At 35.5% G+C, this 24,601-nt stretch overlaps 2 protein-coding genes and 1 pseudogene across 2 annotated transcripts; all 3 read right to left on the reverse strand.

Annotated features, from left to right (window-relative positions):
- Positions 1-1,815: 1,815 nt before the first annotated feature.
- LOC106537651 (olfactory receptor 12D2-like) lies at positions 1,816-2,767 on the reverse strand. Its single transcript, XM_014051842.2, is given in 2 exon segments — positions 1,816-2,469; positions 2,471-2,767. Coding segments are annotated over 2 exon segments (951 nt in total).
- A 4,488-nt stretch (positions 2,768-7,255) lies between these two features.
- Positions 7,256-8,194, reverse strand: LOC106537652 (olfactory receptor 12D1-like). The gene has a single exon (XM_014051844.2). The coding sequence runs from the start codon at positions 8,192-8,194 to the stop codon at positions 7,256-7,258; it is 939 nt and encodes a 312-aa protein (XP_013907319.2).
- Positions 8,195-13,780: 5,586 nt separating this feature from the next.
- On the reverse strand, positions 13,781-14,670 carry LOC106537653 (olfactory receptor 12D1-like; annotated as a pseudogene).
- Between the last annotated feature and the right edge of the window lie 9,931 nt (positions 14,671-24,601).

Genomic DNA, 24,601 nt, shown 5'->3' on the forward strand with positions numbered 1-24,601 from the left:
CACTCCAAGATTTTATTTATTTGTATCCTGTCTTTATTCTTTTTTTACTAATAACTCAAGGCAGTGACAATTCCAAAAACCCTTTCTCTTCCTATTTTCCCCAGAACCACAGCTTTGAGAGTAAATGACTGGCCCAAGATCACCAAATTGGTTTTTAAGGCAGGACTAGAACTCATTGTCTCCTGCTTTCTACCCTGGGGCCTTAACCACCACACCTAACTGGCTCTGAAAAGAAAGGTATATTTCAAATGATGCTGCTTTAGACATGTCTTTTGCATATATTTCCCCAAAGGTAATGTTTCACCTCTTAGCCTGGAGGGTGAAATTATCCACCCATCGGAGAGGGCTCGCAATCTGGGTGTCCTCCTGGACCAACAGCTGATGTTAGAACACCATATGTCGGCTGTGACCAGGGGGGCCTTTGCCCAGGTTCGCCTGATGCACCAGTTGCAGCCCTATCTGGACCGGGAGGCACTTCGAATGGTCACTCACGCCCTTGTCACCTCAAGACTGGATTACTGTAACACGCTCTACATGGGGCTGCCCCTGAAGAGTGTCCGAAGACTACAGCTGGTCCAGAATGCAGCCGCGTGAGCGATAATGGGTGTACCAAGGTACACCCATGTTACACCTATCCTCCGTGAGCTGCACTGGCTTCCTATTGGTCTCCGGACCAGCTTCAAGGTGCTAGTCATTACTTTTAAAGCCCTACATGGTATTGGACCTGGCTACCTGAGAGACCGCCTCCTGCCATTTACCTCCCAGTGACCAATACGATCACACAGGTTGGGCCTCCTCTGGGTGCCGTCGACTGGACAATGCCGGTTGGTGGCTCTCCAAGGGAGGGCCTTCTCTGTAGCTGCACCGGCCTTGTGGAATGAGCTACCTGCTGAGATCTGGACCCTCACCACTCTCCCGGCCTTTTGTAAAGCAACCAAGACCTGGCTGTTCTGGCAGGCCTGGGGCTGTTGATTATTCCAGCCCCATTTGATGAAATATATGTTGTGTTGATTTTAATTCTGTAATTTTAAATGTTTTAAATGTTTTTACTTGTTGTGAGCCGCACAGAGTCCCTAGGGAATGGGCGGCATACAAATTCCATTAAAGTTTGAAAGTTTGTGATCAGCAAGAAGCAATTGTGATTCTACTGCTTACATTTTTATTATATAGCAATAGCAGTTAGACTTATATACCACTTCATAGGGCTTTCAGCCCTCTCTAAGCAGTTTACAGAGTCAGCATATTGCCCCCAACAACAATCCAGGTCCTCATTTTACCCACCTCGGAAGGATGGAAGGCTGAGTCAACCCTGAGCCAGTGAGATTTGAACAGCCGAACTGCAGAACTGCAGTCCGCTGAAGTAGCCTGCAGTGCTGCATTTAACCACTGTGCCACCTGGGCTCTATATTACTGGAGATTATATTTTCATCTGCAAAGCAATTTTATCTATTAATAATTTGACAGGAAAGTCAAACTAAAAATCCAATCCATGTTATTTAATGTGACAAATAATGTCAAGTGTTATAGTGGAGTCTATGTATGATAGTGATGAAAATATTAGACCATGAAGAGAGACTCATTTCAAATCCACTTTCAGTCAGGATGGCTCATTCAGAGGCCTTTACTGAGTAGCTCAAACCATTACCTCAAAAATTATTACCATAGGAATAATGAGATACGAGTCGTTAAACGTTAAAAGGTAGAATTTCAACATTTGTGGCAATTGAAATAAAATGAATAAATCAGTGAATGACTAAAGACCATTCATCTAAATGTCAATTGGAATTGTTACATGAATTATTGTGAAATATATTTTCAACATTTTCGTTTATCAATGAATAAAAATCTTGCTACCAACATCTTTTTCATTGCCATTTTAACCTTTTCATTTCTCAGTGTATAGATAAGTGGGTTCAAAACTGGAGTAACTGCACTATAAATGAGAGTTATTATTACATCTCGTTCAGAGGAAGTACCCACAGTGGGAAACATGTAATTAAACAATACAGGACCATAGAGTAAAGATACCACAGTTAAGTGGGATCCACAGGTGGAGAAGGCTTTTTGCCAACCACGCTGGTGCTGCACTTTAAAGAGAAGGAAAGTAATGATGTACAGGTAGGAGAAAAGTATGAAGATAAAAGGACCCATAGCAACACAGCTGGTCACAATATTGAGAAGCATGAGATTTAGGTGTGTATCGCCACAGGCCAGTTTCAACAAAGGCTTGATGTCACAGACAAAGTGTTCAATTAGATTTCGTCCACAAAAGGAAAGGCGAGTAGTCATCACTGCATGCATCAAGGCATGGAAAAACCCAATAGACCAGGCAGCTATTGCCATTAAGACACAAACCATTTTTCTCATGATGATAGTATAGCGCAAGGGGTTGCATATAGCAACATACCGATCATAGGCCATGAATCCAAGGAGGATCCCTTCACTGCTGCCCAAGAAATAGAAAAAAAAAGAGCTGGACCATGCAGCCATTGAAGGAGATGGTTTGTAGCTCTATTATAAATCCTTGTAGCATCTTTGGAACAGTTACTGTGGAATAGAAAATGTCGAGGTAGGAAAGATTTCCAAGGAAAAAGTACATGGGTGTATGAAGATGGGGTTCAGTTAAGACTACAAGGACAATAGCTCCATTCCCCACTAATGTGGCCATATACAACATCAGAAAAATTGAAAATATTATATATTGAAGCTGGAAATCATTTTTCAAGCCCAACAAGATGAATTCACTCATCTCTGTTTGGTTCTCCATTACTAAAAAAAGAAGCAGAGGGTGATAAAATAGGAGAGATATAACCATTCACAGTTTTAAAAGGCTATGGGTGATATTGAAGGTAAAAGGTAAAAAAAATAAGGTGAAATTGTGATATAGAAAATGTAAATGAGTTTGGCTAGTAAGGTATACATTAGTAACAAAGAGAAGACATTAATTTTCTATCCAAAAATTCAGAATACAGTAGAAAGAAAAACAATGTAGGTATTAGAATAAATCAAGGCTACAACTTTATTAATTCAAAAACAATAAGAAATGTAAAATGGCAAAAGTACTCTTTCAGATATTTCTAACCATCCAATCTAGTCTAGCAGGATGGCCATGTTCCAGGTCCAATCCCCCAAGGCATGTCAATTGGCAGGGACCAGGAGAAATACATTTTTTGCCTTGGTATCTGCTTTCTGAAACATCATCCCACCTAAGAGTGGGATGGTCACGAATCTGTTAGCCTTTTCAAAGACCTTGAAAATTTGGCTATGCGTCTAGGCCTGGAATATTGACTTTGTGAAGGGCTCCATTTCCTGGCAATGTTGACCGCAACAGATTATAATATAGCTTGGCTGCTGTTTGTATTTAAAATCTTCTTTAAAATGTGTTAACAAGAATGAATCTGACCATCCAGTGATAGTATAATCTTGATGGTTATTTCTGATGAAGAAGATTGCCATCCTGATTTTAATGCCATAAGTTTTAAAAGTTTGTCAGATTTAGAAAACATCATTTCAGGATCTTCAAACTTCCACTATTCTAGATATCAAATGTAGGAAAATAACATCTAGTTAGCTTCTCTCTTCCTTTATCAAAGTACAACATATTTCCTTTCTTGTATATAGATATTTTACCTGCTGAGCTAAAATATTTTAGAACTCATTTTTGTTCCTTTTTTGGCCTTTAGAAATAATAGCAATGTTTATAGCTTCAGAATATTATTCTGTCCATCACAGTAGCTGAAAGATTAAATGTAATTGTGCCAATATGCTTCTCATTGGTCCAGTGTTAACTTGCTGCTATGGTACTACGTCACACATCTGATATTATCTCCTGCGACTTACAGCCTAAGAAGAAAACATAACCACCAAAAATGAAACAATATAAATTCAAAGTTCTTAAATGATGAATGTTGCCTAAAAGGATATTGAGTAATTTTTGGTATAATTTACTGTGGGCTCAATTGTTGAAGACCATACAGTATGATTGTTGATTTGTTTGGACATTAGATGTGTCAAAAGCTTAGTATATCTTTTCAAAGTATCAAAAATGTGTAAATGAAATAGGTAGACGTTAGGGTTAGGACAGGAACTTTCTAGTTTTACTTTTTGATTTATAATTCCAAGATAACAAAAAAAAGTCACTTTAACAGGTTAATACTTGAAAATCACCACTAAACATAAATTGTAAATCTGAACCTTCCATAGAGGATAAAATAATATGCTGTGATCTTGATATCTGCAGAAGTAACTTAAATATGTATATTAAATAATATATTGAAGAACTTTCTCCCCTGTTCTTATACACTTCACCAGATTTATCATTTGTTTAAACATATTTATTTAAAGATATTGTAAGGTACTGAAGAACTGTCCATGTATTTCAATGACGGAATGGATATTCTGAATAATTGATCTATATAACATACTTCACATGATATCTATTTGTAAATTTTCAGATGATTCATACCTTGATAACACCCTTTCCTCAGTTAAGATCACTAATTGAAGGTAAGGATAATGTAAAATCAAGAGGTAAACCATACATTTGAGAGAATGCAAAAAATAGGTTCTTCTAGTAGAATATATATATGTGTGTGTATGTTTGCAGTATATTCTTGGTTTACAAAGCGTTATTGGCTGCCTTTTGGGGAAAACAGAACAATTCACAAAGCAGTGTGTGCCTGTGGGAATACGTTTTCTGAGCCTGAGAATGTAAACTATTTGATCGACCAATTAAGACTATTCACCTGTATGTTTAATAGCAAAGATATTTCTCCCCAAAGAATTGAAATAGAATTACAAATGAGTTCTGTATTAATAGTCAAAACTGGAGATTTTGTTGCAGTTTATACTTTGTGAAGGTTGAATTAAAATCAAGAGCAATATTAAGGACTAGAAATTACTACAATAATCTGTGAACTATAGTCATTGAGAATATATCTATTGTTTGCTACAGGATATTCTGTGTTATTCCTCAGTCCAACCTGCAATTTTTTTTTAAAGAGTTTGATTGATATCTCAAAGGAAAAAAATAAGGAGGGGGACCACAAGTCTAGTTTGTGGCCAATTTCCCCCTTTCAACTTCTGAATTAAGTGAATCTTGCAGCCCTTTGTTTTTCTGGACATTTTGTATAAGAAGCCACATACAATGAGTCCCACTACAAATCATAAGAACTTCATAAATGTTTTAAATTCAGTGTCCACCTTTCATGGTAGGCCAGGTCAGAAGCAGGAATTTCAATAATAGTATTTCCTTGTTTTAGGATATATTCATTGAATACGAAAGACTGTCCAAAATCTTCACTACCTTTTTTAAGGACAAAGATTTCAAGATAAAAGTATTCTGTGTCTCTCTCTTTTGCTTTGACTTCTCTAGGACTGAATGACCATTTCTCTTCTCTTTCCTCCTTCTCAAGTCCATAAGTAAATTATACATTGTCAAAAAAAATAATCCTAAAGGCAAAGTAGATAAAACATGCAATGTGGTTGAAATGCCAATAGGGTTGAAATGATTTCAAAATCAGATGCCATGGCGACTTGCATAATTGTAATTCTAGAACTTGCCAACTTTATCTGCATTTAGTAATTTCTGCTCTGCTAATATATAAAAATCAATTTTAAAACAAAATAAATTGTTTAATGAAAATCTCAAATGAATATTTATTTTTAAAATGCAGTAGAAAATTCAAAGGGGTGCAGGATGCAAAGAAAGCTATTCATGAATATTTGTTTTAATCTGAATGGTGTAATATATCCACTGATTGCATAATGTATGAGAATGTTACTATTTCATGGTAAGCTTACATATGCATTTAATTAGTGGTGATAGACTTTATTACACTGAAGATAATAGAAATAATCACATATGTTCAGGAAAAATAAAATTATGCATCTATATCCAACCTGTTTCTTAAAATGTTAGGGAAGCAGCATATATAGGATGACGAAGCAGAAATGGAGCAACAGTAGACTCTGAAACATGGAAGTTTACTGAAAGTCTTTAAAACAGACATTTTCACCCCAACCCATTTCACAAAACCTTCAAGAAAATTGACTGGATCATCTGACTCAAGGAGATGTACAACCTTAGATTTACCCTAAGAATTAATTTATATGTTGAATTTTATTTTGTGGAGAATGTTCAAGATGGGTAAAGGTATGCATGCAAGGTTTGTCATGATATCAATATCTTGTTCTCTCTCTGATCTTTCTACACTGAAGAGCAAAATCTACAGGCTTCCTCATTTCCTTTGCTATAAGAGAAGAGGAAAGAAAAGAAAAAAAAGAAGTGCCTTTCAAGATAGCCATTATAGCCTATATCTATAAAATAATCTTTCAGGTTAGTTTCCTGACTTTATTTATCTTGAAGACCTGTTATCAATCTTGAAAGTTTACTATTTTCTGCCTTGACAGTGTAGCTGAACATTATTACAACACTAATACTACAAAATATTAGTCCTTCTCTATTTGGTAGTGTTTCTTTTTCCCACCATCTGATCTCATTTCCAAGCTGATTTCCAAGCATGCAGGAGAGAGACAGATTTAGACATATGAAAATTTAATTGAAAGGCAGTAAAATAAAATTGATTAGATTTTTCATTTTTTCTTTCACCAAAATATGAAAATCTTCCTGCCCGGATTTTTTTCTCATTGTCATTTTAACTTCCTGATTTCTCAGTATATAAATAAATGGGTTCAAAACTGGTGCAATGGCACTATATATGAAAGTTAATATTATCTCCCTTTATAATGATGTACTCCCAGAGGCAAGCATTTAATTAAACAGTGCAAAAAGTTTAAAGCAACTTGGATTTGGAATTCCTTGTAGGTGAACAAGGAAATCATTTAAAATTCTATTTAGACTTTACATTTTAAAATGTGAGAACATAAAGGAATGACAATCTGATCTCAGATGGCAATGTCAGATTTTATAATAATTTTATAATTATTTCCAAATCAGTTTCCATGACCATTTTTGTGCAAAAGGGAAAAAAGCTACAAATTTAATGTTTTACGGGACTTGCCTCCAATCCATATGTTTAAGATCCAGAAGCTAACATTTTTCTGAAGCTAAAACAAATATAAAGGTGACATGGCAAAAGTGTCCTTAGGAAATAATTCTATAATAAACACTGGTAATTTTCTTTAAAGCAAAATTGCAGATTTCATTCAAATAGATAGGGAATGTCAGTTGGAAGAAAACTTCTACTTCTGAGAAAAAAGTATAATGGATGCAGTATATTTCCAGCATTTTAATTCACAAGAAAGTTACTCTTTTTTTATCCTTAATCTTTTTCATTGTTCTTCTAACTTCCTGATTTCTCAGTGTATAAATAAGTGGGTTTAAAACTGGGATAACTGCACTATATATGAGGGTTACTATCATGTCCTGTTCTGATGAGGTACTCACATTGGGAAGCATGTAATTGGACAACACAGGAACATAAAGTAAAGCCACCACAATCAAGTGTGACCCACAAGTGGAGAAGGCTTTTTGCCAACCACTCCGGGACTGTATTTTTAAAAGCAGAAAGGTAATAATATAAAGATAGGAAAGAACTATGAAGGCAAATGGGCTCATAACAATACAACTGGTCACAGTGCTGAGGAGCATGAGGTTGAGGTATTTGCTACCACAGGCCAGTTTCAACAAAGGCTTGATGTCACAGAAAAAGTGTTCAATACGATTTGGTCCACAGAAGGGAAGACGAGCAGTCACCACTGCATGCATTAAGGCATGGAAAAATCCAGTGCACCAGGCAGCTGCTGTCATTAACACACAAACCTCTTTTCTCATGATGAAAGTGTAACGCAAAGGGTTGCATATTGCAACGTAGCGGTCATAAGCCATAACTGCAAGGAGAATGCCTTCACTACTTCCCAAGAAGTGGAAAAAATGCAGCTGGACCATGCAGCCCTTAAAAGAAATTATGTGCAGCTCTGTTAGAAATCCTGCTAGCATCTTTGGCACAGTAACAGTAGAGAAGAAGATGTCAAGGCAGGAAAGATTTCCAAGAAAAAAATACATGGGAGTGTGGAGATGTGGTTCTGTTAAGATTAAAATAATAATCATACCATTCCCCACCAATATGGCCAGGTACAACAGCAGGAAAATTGTAAATAGAAGATTTTGATGTTTAAAGAGGTTAGTCAAACCTATTAAGTAGAATTCTCTCACCTCTGTTTGGTTCTCCATCACTAAAAAGGAAGGATAAAATGACAAAGTAAATGAGATACTTACAAGATACACATAAAAGAATAAAAAGACAAAGAAAATAACAATAAGGCTGTAGAAAATTTGGGGTAATTAATAAAATCATGCAAAACAGGATAAAACTGTATTTACACTATTGTTACATTTTAACAATATGTTTGAAATTTCTGCTAAACCAGAATTTACACACACACACACACACATACAAACACACACACACACACACACACACACACACACACACACACACACACAAAATAGCAAATAAGCCATTACCATGGTCCTTCTGCTTTCATCTCAAATCTCATTACTGCCCTAGGGAAACAACTTTTGACTATTACCAAAATGGCTAACTTTTTAGAATAATCATGTCTTGAAGAAGTCTAACCCCTTTTTTACATTGGTAATTGCTTCAGGCTTTTCTATAAAACATTTATGTTATTTCTTTTTTATTACATTATTTTATATTGTATTTGTTTTTTATCTCATCCTCTTTTAAATATTGGTCACAGACAATCAATGAATGAATCTTTGCTTTCTGAAAGTTTTCATTTAGTCTTCAGTTAGAATCTTCAAAAATCTTATTTGGAACAAGCAGTCAATAGATAATATTTACATATTAACTCTCATGGTTAATGTGTCTTAAGTGTTATTGTATCATCATGGTAAGTATTCTATTTTTTCATGTTTCAGATTTATTAAATGATTGCCTGCCTCCTAGGGCACATTTGTATATTGCAGTATTTGCACATTGCCATGAAAAGAAACAACAAATGAAATGTGTCAAACAGAAATCCCCTAAATCAAATGTCAATTCTAAGTTATATATCTGTTAAATATTTGGGAAGTTCGAACCTGGATGAGACCGCTTTTCCACTAAAATATGAGGATTTTTTTTAACTTCTGTTCAGTTATGTCCACTTCTCAGATATGTCCTGGATATGTCCCTGAAATTTTCTTGTAAAGGTTTTTCAGAAGTGGTTGGCTATTGCTTCCTTTCCCAGGCTGAAAGAAAATGACTCGCTCAAGACTATCCAAGTTATTTTGTGCTTAAGGTAGGTCTAGTAGTAGTCCCTGAAATCTTGGTTTCTAGCCAACTGCCTTAACAACATCATCAATTGGCTCTCACTGTGAGGAAATTGTAACTGAAAATAAAATAGCCCAAGGGTCAAAAACACTAACAGAATGTAAGTAGAAGGGATGCAAGTAATCAGCTTCTCTTGCAGAATGCATCTCAAATGATTTTACTTTTGCAATATGTGCCTATCTTATAAAGCATCGTTTCCTCCCACTAGGGAAAAATAAACAATTCATGAACCAGTTCTTGATTGCCCATGCAGGGAAAAAAGTATTGAGTGAGTGTATGCACACAAATTATGTAACTAATTAACATTAATGTATAAAATTGTTTCCCAAGGTATTTGAATAGAGGTATTATTATTTTTATATACTTAATAATATATGTAAGAAAGTGTGTTTTAATATATAATTAGGTGAGGATTGAAATTAACATTTTAAGTAGTATTAAAGATGAGGGATGAATGAAAATCCACAATGTATAAAGATCATGTTAAAAAAAAATCAGACATGTCCTTAATACAACAGTCAGCCCTGGAGTTCCTGATGACCTGGGGCTGCTATTCTGGCATGGAACGAAGGAGCCAGGAATGCCTGTCTTGCAGAGACCTGAGAATGCCACACCCACTGCACCCTAAACCAAGCAGACTACTGGGGCTACATGATGAACCTAACGGACCACAAAACCCAAGCCAAACCACCGGCTGGATGGGAAAAGACAAGAAAGCCCCAGCTGAACTGTTGCCGAGGCTGACATCACTGCCAAACAGATGAGAGGTGGCTGAAAATGTGAACGGAAACAAGTCTGCATGCACGCTGGGTGTAACTGGCAATTGAAATCTGCTGACTTCCCTGGCTATAGAATAACATGGCTTGTAGAAGAGTGAAGGGTGAGGCATGCATGGGAAGGATGGGCGTGGCTAAGGGAAGATTCAAATTGTGGGGAGGGAAAGGATGTTAGTCCTAACTATATACTTCAGTTGAAGAATGTCAGTTCGTGCTGGGCTTATGTGAGGGAGATAAAACCTTTCAAGCCAGAAATGTGTTTTCTTGTTTTTCATTACTTTGGACCAGAACCTGATAACAGGCTGTTTTCCAGGCAAAGGAGAACTAGATATAGATATCAAGTACAGTTTAAAGTGGGTATCCAAATTTATCCTGCTATCCAGCAACATTCTACAAATTAGCTTTTCTATAACTAAGGTCCTTGTGATCTAATAAGCTGGCAACATTCCTTAAGTTGGACTTTATGGTTCCAGCCTCTTTGCTGAATGGAACCTTCCTGTTTGAAGTCCTTGATTCTGCTTCAGGATGGGCAATGGAATTCCCAGACTTATGTTTCCTGGGGGATTTCAACCTGTTTTTTTCTGGGAGACTGGGATAGTGGTCACACACTTGATCTGGATTTTTTTGTCAAAGCAGTAGCAAAGTGGTCTGGATCAAAGAGAACTGTTTATGACTCCCTTGCATTGGTGTGCTCATATTGTGGGAACCATGTGATCCATCTCATGCCTTGTACATATGGGATCAATTTGATTGTCTCTGCCTGATGATTGAATGACCTGGAAAGATTCCAAATAGAACTGGAGGTTGTTCCTAATGATCTGTATGATCTAGAAGGTTTTGTTTTGAGGGTGACAGTGGCCTTTAATCAGATTGTTCCTGTATGACTTCCTTTGCTATGGATTCCATTGCTTTCCATGATTTACCAAATTGCAGAAGGAGATGAAATGGGAGAAGAGATGTTTAAAGCATTCCTGAAGTCAATAAAGGATGAACATAACTAAGCATGGGTGAGAGCAGCTACTAATGCCCATCCTGTGATCGTAATGATGGCAAAGTAACTATATACTCTATCCTTATTTTGTCTACAGATTGCTGTCTGCTGGCCTTGCTTTTTGTGACCCAAGATCATTTGAACAAGGGGAACTCAGAGATACACATGCAAGGCCAGGAAGATAAATTTTCATAGCATCTGTTGGACAAAACTGCTCAAATTCATTCCCAGTTAGATACCAGTTTAGTTGAATTCCAGTGAAGATATATGCATAGTCTTACCCTGCTACATGGGAATGGTTTGAATCTGTTGGGCCTCAGGAAGTGAACGAGGTCCTCCTGACTGCAAACCATATCACCTGCCCCTAGAATCATGTCTCTCCTTCCTAGCTTGCAGCCTTGAAGGGGACATGTGATTGAGTTCTGGAAATTAATAATTCATCTTTGAAAGAGACAGTTTTTCTGAGACATAGGTTCATTTCCCTTCTTGAGAAGGCATTACAGAATTATACCCTAATGGAAAATTTTCACCCAGTGTCCAATCTCCTTTTTCTAAGGAAGTTAAAGGAAGTCATGCAGAAGTTTCAGTGAACCCTAGATGAAGCAAATTATCTGGATGCCTTTCTGTCAAATTATATGCCTGGACATAAAAGGAAACAGCCTTATTTACAGTTTTGAATCATCTCTGGCAGGAATAGATTGTGGGTAGTGTCTTCATCATGGTTCTATTTGACCTGTTTAACATCTACATCAAGCTGCTCATCTATCATTATGGGTGAACTATCATCCATAGACTGATAAGACTCAATTATATCTCTGAGCTCCTAAAAGTGATATAGCAATGCTACAGACATCCTGTCATGTAGAATGTAGGATTCTAGATACGGAACAACAGGCAACTTGCCTGAACCTGGGCAAGACTGAATGGCTAGAAGTTTTAAGGCCTGACAAATCTGAGAGTTAACCATCTTTGATATTGGATGGGGTGGCATTTTCCCAAACAGACTAGATGCCCAACCTGGGAGTACTTATGGATTCAAAACTCCTGCCTGAGGAGCAGATGGAAGCCATAATAAGGAGAGCTTTGCATAACTTCTCTTGTATTCCAGTTGTGCCCATTCCTGGATCACAAGGCTTTTCTCACCGTTATTCATGCTATGATCATCTCCTGAATGGACTACTATAGTGTACTCTATATGGGCTACCTTTGAAGTACATATGAAAGCTTCAGCTGGTACAGAATGCAGCAGCATGAGGATGTGTACCTCTAAAGGTATGCAGCTTATGTCTCTGCCCTATAAGAAACATTGGTTACTAATTTGCTTCTGGACCCAATTCAAGATGCTGGTTTAAATAAACAGGGTATTGACTTTTATTGGATTTTCAGAATAAAAACCACGCAAACCGAATCTTACATTCAGCAGTTATCTGCATGTAACTAAAACAGAAGAACTAAAAATACATTTTCTGACCTGAAGAAAAGTAATGTGTTTACACATACAAGCACTTAATGTAAAGGCAGAAAAATACTGTTTCCATTTGTGTTTGGAAGTTTAGAAGTTTAGAAGTTTAATAATATTTGTATGCCGCCCAATCCCGTAGGACTCCGGGTGGCTAACAATACAAACAAATCAAAAGAAAAAGAGGAAAGAAAAGATAGATTTAAAAACACACCATGCACTCCATTTCAAGTGGGGCTGGAATATATCTATTAGGAAATCATAGACATTCTGAATTATTTTACACTTTAAAATGAAAGAACATGAAATGACAAATATTTTTTTCTTTAAACAATAATTTCTGAAATCAGTTTTCACACTATATCCTAAATTCCAGACCCCCCCTTTCAACTGGGACACATGTCAAGATAAGTGTATTTCTGGGGAACCAGTTAGCTAACAGACATTGGCACATATTTTTATTCAATCAAATTTATAGATGACATTCTAATGCAGTGTTTCTCAACCTTGATGACTTCAAGTTCTGTAGACTTCAACTCCCAGAATTCCCCAGCCAGAAACACTGTTTTAATAGTTCATCAGCAAGATTTTCAAAAGAGCTGAAAGAATTTTTCAAGGGAGTGAAATTTAAACATTTAACTTTGTTTAATTTGGGAGGGGGGGGACATAAGTCATATTGAGATCAGTAAGGTGCATTTATGGTTGTGCCACTTGATTATTATTATAAAACAAATAATATTGTACATTAATATGATGCTTGCAGATCAGTCTTTCACATCATACTTGATTCAAATGATTTTCATCCAATAAATAAACAAGAATTAAGAGGTTATGAGAGATGCAGAATTGTTTACAGATCAATTTATAGAAATACTACTGGGATCATGAACAACTTTACCCATAAACAGAAAAGCTCACTGCTGAGATTTACTCATTCTTTCTTCTAAAGAACCTATTATCTCAATGTCACCTCAATTATTTTTGCAGTATAAAATGTTAAAAAAACATGGTGGGATGACTATTTATTTATTAATTTTTTTTGCTGCCCATTTCATATTGAAGCAACTCTGGGTGGATTTATGTAATAATATCAATCAATCAATCAATCAATTGAACAGATTGAAATAATGCCAGTTTTGGCAAATTTGAAATTTCATTTGTGAAATTCACAGATTATTGATAGGATATCATTCCATTTTTTTGTTTTCATGAGAAACTGAAAATCTTCTTCTTAACAACTTTTTTCATTGCCATTTTAACCTCTTGATTTCTTAATGTATAGATAAGTGGGTTTAAAACTGGAGTAACTGCACTGTATATGAGGGTTAATATCATCTCCCGTTCTGATGGGGCACCCACAGTGGGAAGCATGTAATTAAACAGCACAGGAACATAAAGTAAAGCCACCACAATCAGATGGGATCCACAGGTGGAGAAAGCTTTTTGCCGACCACTCTGGGACTGTATTTTGAAGAGAAGGAATGTGATAATGTAGAGATAGGAAATTATTGTGATAATAAAAGGGGTCATAGCAACAAAACTGGTCACAGTACTGAGGAGCATTAGGTTGAGGTGTGTGCTACCACAGACCAGTTTCAACAAAGGCTTGATGTCACAGAAAAAGTGTTCAATGTGATTTGGTCCACAGAAGGGAAGACGAGCAGTCACCACTGCATGCATTAAGGCATGGAAAAATCCAGTGCACCAGGTAGCTGCTGCCATTAACACACAAACTTCTTTTCTCATGATGAGAGTGTAACGCAAAGGATTGCATATTGCAACATAGCGGTCATAGGCCATGACTCCAAGGAGAATGACTTCACTGCTACCCAAGAAATGGAAAAAATGCAGCTGGGTTATGCAGCCCTTGAAAGAAATAATGGGCAGATTGGAAAGAAATCCAGCTAGCATTTTGGGAACAGTAACTGTGGAATAGAAGATGTCAAGGCAGGAGAGATTTCCAAGGAAAAAATACATGGGAGTTTGAAGATGTGATTCACATAAAATAACAATAATTATAGCACCATTCCCTAATAATGTGGCCAAGTATAACAGCAGGAAGACTGAAAACAATACATTGTAAAGCTTGAAGAGATTTGTCAGTCCCATTAAGATGAATTCACTCACCTCTGTTTGGTTCTCCATCACTAAAAAGAGGGAAAAAGATTATGCCAGATAAATCAGATGTTAATGAGTTATATTTAGCTAAGTACATTACATACTTATCTACCCAAACTAAATCCAACTTCTGAGTATGACAGCAGATACAATTTTATTTATTGAGCCACAGTGACCTAGCTTCAGTGGCAAAACTATCAAGGCAGAGTATCTATGGAAATTCTCAGTAATCCAGGGCATGGTTGTTCCAAAAGTGCTTTCTCAAGAGGAAACTTGACTTTCTGAGCTTTTTGAAGATGTTGACAGAATTGAAGAAACTTCTTGGTTGATAAGTGAAACGTCTTCAAAGAAAAAGCAGAAAGCTCAGTTGCCTCATGAAAAAAAACATCTTTGGGACATCCAGGCAGAGTTAAGTTTATAAAATATAAACTTGATTCTGACTATCATACATGCATACTATAACAATGACAAAAAAAGAAAAAGAAATAGCAGTGGCCTCCTGAATTCTATGGTGTCAAACTCACATCATTACGGCGGCATCAGGTGACATATTGAAACTTTTTTCTGCTTCATTAAAATGGGTGTGGGCCAGCACATGATGCATCCAATCCCTGGACTGTGAGTTTGACTGCCGTACCTTAAATGATTATTGAATTATGATCCTTGGAGTTTACATTCCCTTTTCCAAATTGCAAGATTTAGGTCACCAAATTCTAGTATTATCTGTCATTTCAAATGTCCCTTCATATGTTCAGTACAGATTGCCTGTTCAACGTTCCATCCACAGTTTCTGCCTCTGAAAAAAATTGACATTTCTAGCTGTTGTGATATGCCACAAATTATCACTCCCCAAAATAAGACCTCTTAGGAAATTATTGTTGTAGGTTCTGGCAATAGGTTACTTATCATAGTGATAAATCTCTAAGAATGGAAAAAAAACAAGAATATGATGAAATTCCATTACTGTTTTCTTAAAAGAGAGGAAGGAAAACATGGAAATAATAAGATTTTTGCAATATGATCGATCTAGGCTATTCATGTTGTACAAGGGTCATCAGATGCTCATTCTTGTTTTCAAATCTCTCCTGTGGGATTATGGCCTACAATTTTGGGGATGAATCATCATACCTGTCAACTGTTATCTCATATTTCCAAGTTTCTTCTTCTCAGAATCCTTCCTCCTTTATCAGCTAAAAAAAAGGCTTTTCTGTCTGAAAGAAAAGGGAAGCAGTATGCTCCCTCCTATATTTGGGCATACCAGGGGTTGTGACACAATACATACCTATTTCCCTGGCTTACCTGATAAAAGAAGAGAGCCTATGGCTTAGTGGCTAATACAATTGCCTGATAAGTAACACAGCCCAGGTTCAATTCCCAGTAAGGATATGGCTAGCTGATGAGAGCTAAATAGCTTGAAATAGATCTATACTAGTCTCCCTTTATTTATTTATCAGCACAAATGCAACACACACACACACACACACACACACACACACACACAAACAAACAAACACAAACACTCTAGACATAATAAATTACTGTAATTGGTCTGGGATGATAAATAGTAATTTTGTGATTGAAATCATTACCATTAAATAAAATATTTGTTTTCTTGTCAGTTCTTTTATCTATCAGGAAAATTTATAAGGCAGATCCTTTAGTCAGGCTTCTCAGATTTTATTTTTATTTTTTTTTCTTTTGGTTAGTCATTTTGTATATATTTCATAAGCAACATAATATCTTAATTCATTTTCCCAAAATACTGGAGAGTTTTCAACTTCACTCGCTTTGATATTCTCCCATCAGCAAATTTTGAAGGGATATATAAGATCTCGTGAAATTTCTTACAATGTCGAATGCATTTTAAGGTATTTAAAATATTTTGTTTTTCATTTGGCTAGATTTTTATTTATACTTATTTGCTTTTTTCAGTAACATTATTTTCCTTTTTATTATATTAATATAAATAAAAAGAGCAATATGTTCAAAACTCATATAAACAGTGTGTTGTCTGATTACAATTCTTTTGAGTAATATTTATCATAGTAATAATAATAATAATAATAGTATTCTCTAATGGTAATCTCATAACTGTTTTTTCCTCATAATATTAATACAGAGTAATTTTAATACAAATCACAATTAATAAACAATTCATTAGTTACAGCAAACAACTCTAATAATAAAATTTATTTTTCTTTTATAATTGTTGAAGTTCTAACTCCTGTTTCTCTTATTTAACTATTGATAGAACAGACCCCATACTTCAAAATATTCAGTGTCTTCCTTTTTTTTTAATTTCAAAGGTTAGTTTATTCATTTCTGCACATTCTAAATTTTTTGTTATTATCTTTTCTTCTGTGGGGATCACCTTGCCCTTCCAATGTTGTGCAAACATAATTCTGGCTGCTGTTAATATATGTATTATTAAATATGTATTTATTTTACTGTATTTCTCTGGTATGATGCCCAACAGAAATGTTTTTGGTTCCTTTATCATTTTTTCTAGCCAGGTGTGTATTTTGGTCCAATGTTTTTTTTCTTTCTTTCAGACATGGTTACACATGTTCTTAAAATTCTAACTAATCTTGCTGGGGAGGAATGTAATCTCTAAAACATTTTGTATAGATTTTCTTTGTATGCAGTGGATGTTGTCAATTTATAGTTTCTGTCCCACAACTTCTGTCATTTGTCCAATTCTATGGAATACCCAGAGCTTTTCAAATATTCTGTTTCTGTTATATTTAGAATATTATCATGACTAATGATTTTATCCCAGCCATTTTTCACCTACATAGATTAATCATTATGTCTCACAGAAAATACATACTTGTATATTACTGAAGAGTAGATGAACGAAACATCAAGCCAAATCCTCTGAAATGAATGAATTTCAAGTCATTAATGTGTATATCTGCTACATAGTTAAGACAGTCCATACCTTGATGAGATCTTTTTCCTACTAACATATAAAGAAAGATCATTGAAGATAAAATGGCTGGAGAAAAAAAAATCAGTTGTCTGTAATTAGAAAGGATGCAAGTAATCAACCTTCATTGTAAAATACATCCAGAATGATTTGTATCTTCGCAAAAATGTGATTAGTTTACAAAACATTATATCTTACCATTAGGGAAAAATGAACAATCTATGAAATAAAGTTCTTGATTGCTCACATGGGGATACATTTGTCTATTTTGAATGTGCACATAATTTGTGCAGCCAATTAATTATAATTTCAGTAGAAAAAAAAATCTCCCCCAATATTTTTTTAATAAGAAGACATGGGGGGGGGGAGAGAGGAGACATTGTTATAATAACAATGCAGTAATGACTGAAATTAACGTTTAAAGTTTAAGAACAAGAAATATAGCAAATGATCTAGATATTCTACTAATTTAGTATTCATCCTCTCAATGCATACTGCTACTGCTACTGCTACTGCTACTGCTACTGCTACTGCTACTGCCACTGCCACTGCCACTGCCACTACCACTACCACTACCACTACCACTACCACTACCACTACCACTACTACTACTACTACTACTACTACTACTACTACTACTACTACTATATAATATATCTTGGGGGAAGAATATCACCTCAGGGCCAGATGCAATCCAACATGTGACAACTATTGTGTAACTGGATGTTCTGTCCAAGAAATTGCCTATTATGCCTCACCGTCCTTTTCTCACCAACTTGTGCTTCATAATACTATGTATAGAGAGGACTAAAGATGTTTGAAATGAAAGTGATAAAATTTAACTGAAAAAAAGTGCAGTGGGATTAATCTTCTTGGAGGAAGATTACAAAATTAAGAAAAAAACAGTGGGATGATACAGTTCTAATCAGATTCATTTGTAGCTTTAAATATTTATAATCATGTATATTCAGCTAATTTCCCTTCATTTAAAACAAATGTAAAATATTTTTCTACTTATGTCACCTAGCCACCACATTCTTCAAAATAAACATATTACTATTGCAAATTTGCAAGAAGTGAAGGATATAAGGCCTATAAATTCAGATTATTCAATTTGCTTTAAATTATGGATCAAAATAAATTCCCCTGCCTTCTCAATAGAGTGAGGAAAATGTTAAACATAAGTTACTCTTTAATTCAAACCTTAAATCCCCAATAAATATCTATTTCTTGATATTTTATATACTGGTCATTTACCCTCTACTACATTATTTCCATATTTTTAAAGGATTTTTTTATTTTTTATTTAAAACAAACACAACATCCTTCTTTACATGATGTAGAAAGTGTATCAGTTGGTTACAAAAAGACTTTTGTGCATCTCTTCCACAGTCAACAAACATAATTCATATTAACTCAAGCATTTTAACTCAAATATTTATACATGTCACCATCATCATATCTCCATTTTCATTTGACTATAATTGTTTAAGCATCCTTCATCATAAAATATACCAAAATTTAATACATAACAACATACTGGCCTTTCAATTACTATTTCTAAAATCCTCCACTAATACTAAATCCTTATGTCCTATTCTAGCTAAACATCCATAATATTTCATAACAAAGTTTTCTAATCCTCTTTCCAAATCACTGTTTAAAATTTGCATCCATTCCTTATGTTATACCCATATCTGTATATACATTGTTATTCTTATCCCTCCTTTATTTGACTATATCCTGTATCATAACATTTTCCCCCTAATAACCAAACTTTAACTGTATCTAACTTGGTTCTTTTTTAATTAACTTTTATGTATAATCCAAAGGGATTTCTAATCTTCCTTACATGGGTACCATTCAATATACATATTCAATTATACTCATCATAACACTACACATTGTATACATTAGTAACATTATCAATTATTTATTTAAATTATATCTATTGTCAATAAATTTCAATTAACTAGCTTTAAATTATATTTTACCATCTATCAATCTGTATCTTTCCAATAGCAAAACAGTTTCATATCCTCTGCCATTTGTGGTGCCAGTCCTCTAATCATCTCCTTGATCAACTTTGTATGGACTCCTCTTAGCAACTCCTTGCTTATAAGATCTCTCATGTAATCTTGATGCCTTTCTTCTGTTTCCTTAGTCAGCTTATTTTTGATTGTCAGTAGTGTTATCAATGCTATTGCTAATGAAATTTCTCTCTTTAAATCCATAGATTCTTTGGTTTCTTCTTCTGTATCTTGCCCTCTGGGATAAATTTCCCCTTCATTTAATTCCTCTTTCCGTATTCCACTCTTTCCATTTTCAGGGACAAACCAATCACCATAAATATCAACAAATTTAATCTCTCTATATTCATTTTCCACTTTGATTTTTGGGGTTTTAACCACCACGTTTTCCATTTGATAAGCATTCTAAACTTCTTCATCATATTTTGCTGTTATGTGCTCTAAGTCTTCCAGCTCCTTCTCTATCCTCTCATAAATATTTGATAATTTCTGTATTTCTGAAAATATCTTTTGCAAGCTTAAAATTTCTGTTTGCTTTTGAAATTGTGCATTATCTCCAGCTAACAAACACAGCTGCTCTAGTTTGGAAGGTTAATAAAATTAAGCATAGATTCATCAAAATGTGAATGTTTTGTTTTCACTTTTATCTGGTTAAAGATATACTTCAAAGGGACATCTGTATGCTTCTCTTCTTATCACTCTCTATAACCAAGCAGTGAGACCTTGTAGTGCCAATCAAAACAATCAGTGAAGAAAAAAAGTGTTCCATTTCCAATACACAAACCTTCCAGCCTCCGAATAGCAGTGTTATTGTTGCAAATTTCCTTTTTTCTTTTTGTATCTTTTTTGTATTTTAAGTTGGAAAAAAGACTCAAATTTTTAAATGGGTTAGAAGAACACCCATGAAAGAGGAAAATTTTAGACCATAGGTTACAGAGAAAATAAAAGAAAAAAATAGAAGAAAACTTACTCCATTCATTGTTAAAGGCTTGCATAAATTCTATCCATGAAAATAGCATTTTAAAAAGTGGGAGGAGCCAATGTCACAATACGGACATGTGGTCTCGATGCTCCAAGACCGCAGTTGATACTTTTGCCACTGGATGGTCCAATCGGACCTAAACCGTCTCGAAGAGATGGTGAACAGGAAGAATACGTCTTTCTGATCTCAGGGACATCGCAAAGTCCCTGACTGATGCAAGAGAAGTTTTTCAAGCCAGCGACAAAAAAATCCAGCCAAGGCTGATGAAGTTGGGGCAGCTCCAAAATGGAAGGATACGGAAAGAGAAAGTGTTTCCAGCTGGTGAGGAACTTTTACTGTTTTAAAAAGAGACTGCCTTTAAATTGGAGAACAGAAGAATCAAGCGGTGGAATTAAATTTGGAATGATTTTGGACAGTGGTTATCTTACTTTTTAAAAATTTCCATATTTTTTAATGATGCTGATCCAGTTTTTTTTGCTTTGTTTTTGTTTTTACTTCTGAAAAATGTTGACTTAAAGCTAATTAGGAATTTCTCTGGTTTGAGATGCATGGATATGCAAATTGAATAAATAAATAAAAAATAAGGAAAAAAGAAACAGAAATGAAAGAAAAAATTATAGAAGTAGCTTCTGATGATCTTTACAGCTTTTATAAGTACAACAATAAATATACCTCTTATTCTATATTTACAACTTAATTATCTTCACTATAACAGGGCTTCAAATTCCTTGCCTGGAGGCCAGATGAGTCACATACTGGCCATACCCATCCCTGATTTAGCAGGGGGGGGGAAGTCTGATACATCATATGACACTGCCATAATGATGTGACTTTGACCCTGATCTATAATCTACCCTGCTCAATCATAAAAATCATGAATTCATTTTTTTCTGATATATACAAAATCCAAAAGGGGATTCTAATCAGAAATAAAACTACAAGAGACATTCCATGGGTTGGGTGGATACTGAATGGGTTGTGAGAGGGGATAACATATCACCCATGCTTCTTCCCACACTTCTTGCACAACCCAATGCACAATTCTGAACTTATACCTGATTGTGCCTCCTTTCTCCTTTTCCCACAAGTCAGCAGTTACTTACAATCCTGCTTGTTTGTCCAATGAATTTCTTCCTGCAAGCTTCTCTCAAAAAATAAATGGGGAAATTGGCAGGGGAGGGAGGGAGGGAAGGAGGGAGGGAGGGAGGGAGGGAGGGAGGAAGGATGACCCAGGACACTTCACCATATGACTCCCTGGATGTTAGTTCTTAGGAGGATGAACTAATCCCTGGCACATCAGAGGTTGGTGGAGCCAAAGGCTCCAAAGCTGAGGCTGTGATCCAAGTGAGGTAGAGCAGCTGCAGGGAAAGCAACTAGAGGAGCAGCTGGCTGAGAGTGGGATGGTTGAAGCACAGTTATAACAGGACAGCCATTAGCCTTTGGATGCGCTGAGAAAACAGCTGCAGCTGGTCTGCAGCAAGGAAGAGGAACTGCCTTCTCTATCTGATCTAGGAGCACAGATCAGGGCAAAGAAAAGGCAAGCATAGTGGAGGTCAGTCTGACTATTTGCGAGGCAGAAACCTTGTGCCCACCCTTAATGGTCTGCACCAGGAAATGGCTATTTAGCACAATGGAAGGAGGGGAACAATGCTAGGGAATATCGTGTCAGTTTTCTGGCTCTGTATGCTCCTATACTTGTGACTCTTATCTTGGACTTTGGATAGTGTTTCATGGATTCTATATCTGTCTATGACTCATAGATTTATTTTGACTTTGTGGACTTGGCTTTGCTTTTAGGACACCCTTTGTCTGAACTTGCCTTGGATTTGGGGACTTCTCTTGGTTTCATAGACTTGCCTTGCCTTGAACTCATTGCAGGTTTTTTTGTTTATTAGTGAAGGGAATTTCTGGGAAATATTAATTCAGAATTAGAATCTTTAATAAAGACTCCTAAATCCTTTTTTTTAAATTTTTTTAATTTTGTTACATAAACAACACATGCCCACACCAGTGGGAAAAGAAAAAATCAGAACACAAAAAAGACAAAAAACAGAAAACAAGGCAGGGAAAAATAAAAGAAAAAAAAAAGAAAAGAAAAGAAAAAGAACACAAGTATATATTATAAAAAAGTATATCAGCTGGTTACAACATGTTTTTGTGCATCTCTTCCATTAATTCATATTAATTCAAATATCTTAACTCAAATGTTTACCATATTGACATCATCATACCTCCACTTTTAGTTGACTACAGTTGTTTAAACATCTTTCATCCTTAACTATGCCAAAGATTTAATCCATAACCACATGCTAGCATTTCATTTACTTGTTTATAAAATCCTCCATTAACATCAAATCCTCATATCCTGTTTTAGCTAAACATCCATAATATTTAATACCAAAAATTCCATCCTCCATGTATATAGTTTATTATCATTCTCCTTTCTTTATGTAATTATATCGTATATCATAACATTTTCCCCATATTAGTTAACATTTAACTGTATATAGTTTTATTTTATTTTTAATAGTGATAATTATTGTGATTAATAACCTTTGTATATGGTCCAAAAATATTTCTAACCTTCCCTTCTCATATCCAATTATTATTTATCATATCAACTCCACATTATATACATTACTATCATTATCAATTATTATTCAACTATGTCTATTACAAATAAAATTAATTAGGTTTAGCTAATTTTGAATTGTATTCTTCCATCTATCAGCCTGTGTCTCTTCAATAACAAAACCTCCTTAATCCTGTTGCCATTCGTGGATCAAGTTCTCCAAACGTCTTTATGAGCAAGTCCAAACAAGAAGATCTTTGCACCTTTTTGCTTAAGGTGCCTCTCATATAATGTCGTTGTCCTCCATTTATTCCACTTTTCAGCTTGTCTTTAATTCTCAGTGGTGGTATCAAAAGTTTTGCAAATGATATTTCATAAAGTACAAATTCTTTAATGCTTCTCATTCCTTCTACGCTCTGTCTTTCGAAGTAAATCTTCTGTGTGGCTGCCCCCCCTTCAAACGTTCCATCTTTTTCTCCCTCAGAGGTAAACCAGATGCCCGGAATGTCAGCAAATTGAAAATCTTCATCTCTGATATCCTTTGTTTGTATTTCAGGAACATTCAAACATTCAACATTCTCACTTTTTTCTTCATATTTTGATGTTAGAAACAGCAAGTAATCCAGCTTCCTTTCAAATCTGTCATACATGTCAGATAGCTTTTGTAGTGCAGAAAAAATCATTTGAAATGAATCATTTGAAACTTGAACAGACGCCATCTTTGTACGCAGTTAGTATTTTCCCTTTAGAAGCTTTAAGGTATTTGCAAGTACAAACAAGCTGGGAGCTGTACAGTCTTATCTGATCTTAGACCAACCCAGCCAACAATAAAAGTGTCAAGTTGTAGGGAGCCAAATTATAGTAAATTGGTTTGCAGCCCACTTACAGAGAGTCAGAGGAGATGTTGGAGTAATCTTTCCTATGTCCATGTAAGTAGCATTTAAAACATTTAAAAAATAGGGTAACCACTGTCCATAAACCAATAAAGAGATCCAAATCGCCGCTAGATTCTTCTGTTCTTTGGTTTCAATTAGCTTAAATTTTTATGCGGACCATGTCTCTCTGAGTAATAAAATCAACTTACCAGCTGGAAACACTCACACCATTCTTAGGGGCAACCTGCAGTTTCGGTTAGCTTACGGCTAATCCAGAAGTCACTGGCAAAGGAGGTTAAATTCCAAGCCCCCAGGGACTTTGCGAATGTCTCTGGGGTCACTGGATCTCCTCCAACCTTTCACTGTCTCTCCGGGACAACTTGGGTTCAAAAATGAACCGTCCAATTCCTTCGGAATAGGGGAATTTCAGGAATAGCCTGAAAATCCATCTTCTCACTGCTAAGCCCCGCCTTCTTCCCGACTCCTAAATCCTAAACATGTAGTTACTAGACAGTAAAGAATATTTCTGATGCTACCTGCCGACTTTCCATAAATAAATTCAATGGGCAA

Source organism: Thamnophis sirtalis, unplaced genomic scaffold (genome assembly GCF_051295495.1).
Source record: "Thamnophis sirtalis isolate CommonGarterSnake01/CBP01778 unplaced genomic scaffold, rThaSir2_p1.2 scaffold_4, whole genome shotgun sequence".
Taxonomy (NCBI): domain Eukaryota; kingdom Metazoa; phylum Chordata; class Lepidosauria; order Squamata; family Natricidae; genus Thamnophis; species Thamnophis sirtalis.

Bases quoted from the DNA above. Each gene is read 5' to 3' on its own strand.
- LOC106537652 (XM_014051844.2), bottom strand. From the start codon at position 8,194: ATGGAGAACCAAACAGAGGTGAGAGAATTCTACTTAATAGGTTTGACT.